At 39.3% G+C, this 3,890-nt stretch overlaps 1 protein-coding gene across 1 annotated transcript in view; it reads left to right on the forward strand.

Moving 5' to 3' along the window:
• GALNT2 (polypeptide N-acetylgalactosaminyltransferase 2) overlaps positions 1–1,777 on the forward strand; it is a 43,558-nt gene extending 41,781 nt beyond the window's left edge. The window contains 1 exon segment of the mRNA XM_009329184.1: positions 1,201–1,777. Coding sequence (XP_009327459.1) covers positions 1,201–1,444 — 244 coding nt within the window. The 3' untranslated portion in view covers positions 1,445–1,777.
• Positions 1,778–3,890: the final 2,113 nt, after the last annotated feature.

Raw genomic sequence — 3,890 nt, forward strand, 5'->3', positions numbered from 1 at the left:
TTAGTATGTCGCGACTGCACTCTGCAAACAGTGGGAAAACAAGGGTTGTGAATTGAGAATGCAAGAACGTGCACTGGTAATCGTATCTGCTATCCGTTCTGCTCTTCGCTCTGTCTCACTGTTCTTTGTGTGTTTAAAGTTAGGATGCATGACGTCTGGGCAGAGCAGCGGGAATAAGCTTGTGTACTGAGCTTTTCTTTTCATAGGCCAGTGCCAATCTTTTATCCCAACACTGGCCTTACATAAGGTTTCACCCAACAGTGTTGATGTCTAGCAGTCTTCAACTGCCACGTCTGTTTTCTGAAATAGAATATATATTCCACAGTGTATTTTTGAAAGGCCTTCTTTAGTGAAGTTTGAAGATTATGTAGTCTGTGTCTTCTGAGTGTGGTTTGGCTTTCCTTTCTTCTTTTCAGCTGTGACCTGTTTATAACAGCACTAGACTCCTTCAATGCATTTTTATTAATGCAGCATTGTAACTTCATCTATTTCCCATGCCTGAGGAAAATCACATTTGCAGGGTCATACCATCTTTTTGATCTAGTCATATAACAATTCATCTCTTTCTGCTAAGTCATCAGTTCTGATCGTCTGCCAGCTTCCTTGCTTCTGTGTATCAGTTTTTGCAGACAGGTAACTGAAACGCTGTTCCTTGATGAAGGAAGAATATGCTTGCCACCTTTCAGAAAAGGGAAGCAAGATTTTCTTGATAAGGTTTAAAGGCACAATATGTTAGAAATACAACAGAAAAAACTTTTTTTTACCATCCTGTAATCGGGATTTACTCGATCCTTGGTACCACCCTGGGCAAAGAGCTTCTGACAGCACAGATTGACTGGTTGTCTTCTGTATAATTGAAAGGTGTCTGACAGATTTCTGGATTTCTGTAAAGTTGTCTTTAGTGATTGTGCTTCTTGCTTCTCTATGTTCAGAATTGTAGTGATATGTGGATGTGTTTTGTGATTTTTATTTTTTTTCTTCAGACTGAAGGTTTCACACAGGTGACGTGGCGTGACAGCATATTTAAGAAGTGCGGAAGTAGAGGAAAATGATTTGGTGTGTTCTGTATCTGTTGCAGTGTGTTAGCTGAAAGAACAGTTGTTTTGGCAAGGCTTGCCATAATTTATTTACTCTTATTCAAGGATCATCTAAACCGCGTACTGTTATTGCAGTTTTCGCAGCTTTCCCAAGCACAAGCTAGGGAAGCTTATGAAGACTGCAAAGGACAGGATGTAGAACTCATCTTTTTCCTGCTTTTCCAGCTCAGTAACTGTATTTTCTCTTCCAGAAATGGGAACAAATTGAAAGCAATTCTAAACTGAGGCACGTTGGCAGCAACCTCTGTCTAGACAGCCGAAATGCCAAAAATGGTGGTCTCACCGTTGAGATCTGCAGTCCTTCTTTGTCACAACAGTGGAAATTCACACTTAATCTGCAGCAGTAGAAGGACTTACAAGCAAAATGCTGTTTCGATTCATAGACGTTGGGCAAAGTTTTGATTGAATTACTGATGTATTTCTTAAAACTTTCCACGGAACTTATATACCTCAGTATTCCACCTTTATCTGAAAGTAGGAGAGTGCTGAAGCAGACACCAGGGATCGAGGGGACTTGGAGCACTGCAAAGATGTCGCTGAACGTGACTGCAGCACAATTCCTTCTTGGTGTGAAGACTTTAACGGTTCCTTTCTGTCTTCAGTTATGTACTTGCACAGCAGATAATTAACTCTAGGAACAACTGATGTATGATAAAAAAAGGATCTGAAGAAACACCTGTGGGGAACAGGGTGTGGGAGGGGAGGGTGGGAAAAATTGCTAGGAGAAGGTCGTTTGAAATCTCCATTTGCATAGAAATCACGGTTTGTCATTTCCAGAAACAGAAGTGTCGTTTCGAAGGGTTTTTTTTTCTCCTGTGTGTACTTGGTAATTTGAATATGAACTTTTCTATGATGGACTCTAAATATAAATATATAAAAGTATATATATTGTCAGCTCCCAACGATTTATATCAGTTTTCATCATCCTATAATTATCAACAAAGTGATTGACATATGTATAACCAGAAATGGGATTGGAATGCTAGGAGAGTGAAACTTTATGAAGGTGCGGATTTTGTGCTGCTGAGTATGATGTCCGTGCTAACACTGGATGCTTTTGCTTTGCAAACTGGATCTACTTCTTAACACTTCACCCTCACTGGAGATCGTCACACTCAGGAGGAGAAACAAAATAGCAGAATAAGCCAATGCATCTGCACAGATGATTGCTCGGATTGTTTATTCCAACTTGGAAATTCATGACATGCTCTGGATAACGTTAAACTTGTACTTGATATTTGTGTTGATCATTTCTGTAGTACTTTGTCTTTAAAATACTTCTTCCTTTGTTACAAAATTATATAAAAAGCGCAGATCTTTCATGCAGCCGTGTGGGTTCAGCACAGTTTTATTCTGGGCCCTAATGAGAACAACTTCTTTGTCTCAAACTCCCCTTCTGAGCTGTAGAAGTAAGATAGCATAGTAACATCACTGTCGACAGCACGGAATCTGAATTTTAATTTGCAAGGATGAGCAGCTATGTAATATCTCTGAATTGCACTTGCTTAATTTATAGACCTACTACTGGGGAATTCTCTTCCGTTTTGTTTCTTTAAATGGAGCTTTTGAATGGATTCAGGCTTGGCTCTGGGAATCAGCCTGGGTACCAGTGGATCCTACGTGTTTTTAACCATAGAACCCGTGCATTTTGCAGCTTCAGTCTAGCTGATGTCATTTTTGTATTAAAATAATACTGTCAAAGTTAACCCCAACTTTGACCTGTCCTTTCTTATGTTTGCATAGACTATATACTTTTTTATTAAAAGCAAATGCTTCGATGACCTTTTAAAATGAAAAGGAAAGGTAAATAAGTATTAATAAGCGAGGCAGCATTGACAAAAATTAGTGCAGACGTGCAGTGTCAGGAAGTGGTTTTGGTAAGATGATGGATCTCGGAAAAATGTAAGGGTTGATCATAAGGAGATGAAAAACATCTGCTGTACTGCAGTATGCTGGTACGGTTCCCCTCTTTCTTTGTTCCTGGAAGTAGAGTAGTTCCCGATTCTTCAGTTTCCTTTGGCTGCATCTATACATTAGGGATAGAGATGGTACTCTTCTGGGCAAAATGGCTTTAACTGTGCCAGTCAGTGTGCCCATAAACACCTTGTGTGTCTGAAGTTATGACTTGCAAGTACCTGCATACCTTTTGGATGGGGGCATTAAATCCAGTTTCTCCCATCCATCATCTGACGTTTTTTATGAATAATTAATACTTTTTTTTTTGCTTCTTCGCAGTCCACTTTCTCTAAAACTTGTCTGTTTTAGAGGCCATGCAGTGGATACACTGTTTTTCAGCTTTCAGTCTCTCCCTATCTGTAGCCTTTTAACCTAGCTGAGAACTTGAGGAACGTGATTCAGAAACATAGCAGTAGATTTCTTCATGTTCTGGAAAATAAATGCTGAAATTTGGGCTCAGCAGCAAGACAGTTGTTTGAGGTTTTGAAAAACAGAACTTAAAAGAAAAAAAAACCCCAACCACTCAGCTTCTACCACGGAGGCATTCCCATTTGCAACTTTGATCATAGTAAAGGTAGTACTAACTGGAATCAACAGTTGCAACTCTGAATACTGACCTGCCTCTTGACTCTGGATCAGAATTGCTGGTAAAAAAAAAAATAATCCGTATTCCACCTCTTAAGTCTTTAATGTCAACTGCTATCGTATAAAGTAGGAATATTTTCACTAATTCCCCATGGATGCTGTGCATAGGGGTTTTAATATAGGAGCTGTACCTAAAGACAACATTGCTTTTCTTTGAGAGAACAGACAAGAAGTGGTATCCTTTTGTTATGT

The sequence above is a fragment of the Pygoscelis adeliae genome, unplaced genomic scaffold (genome assembly GCF_000699105.1).
Source record: "Pygoscelis adeliae isolate BGI_AS28 unplaced genomic scaffold, ASM69910v1 Scaffold77, whole genome shotgun sequence".
NCBI lineage: Eukaryota > Metazoa > Chordata > Aves > Sphenisciformes > Spheniscidae > Pygoscelis > Pygoscelis adeliae.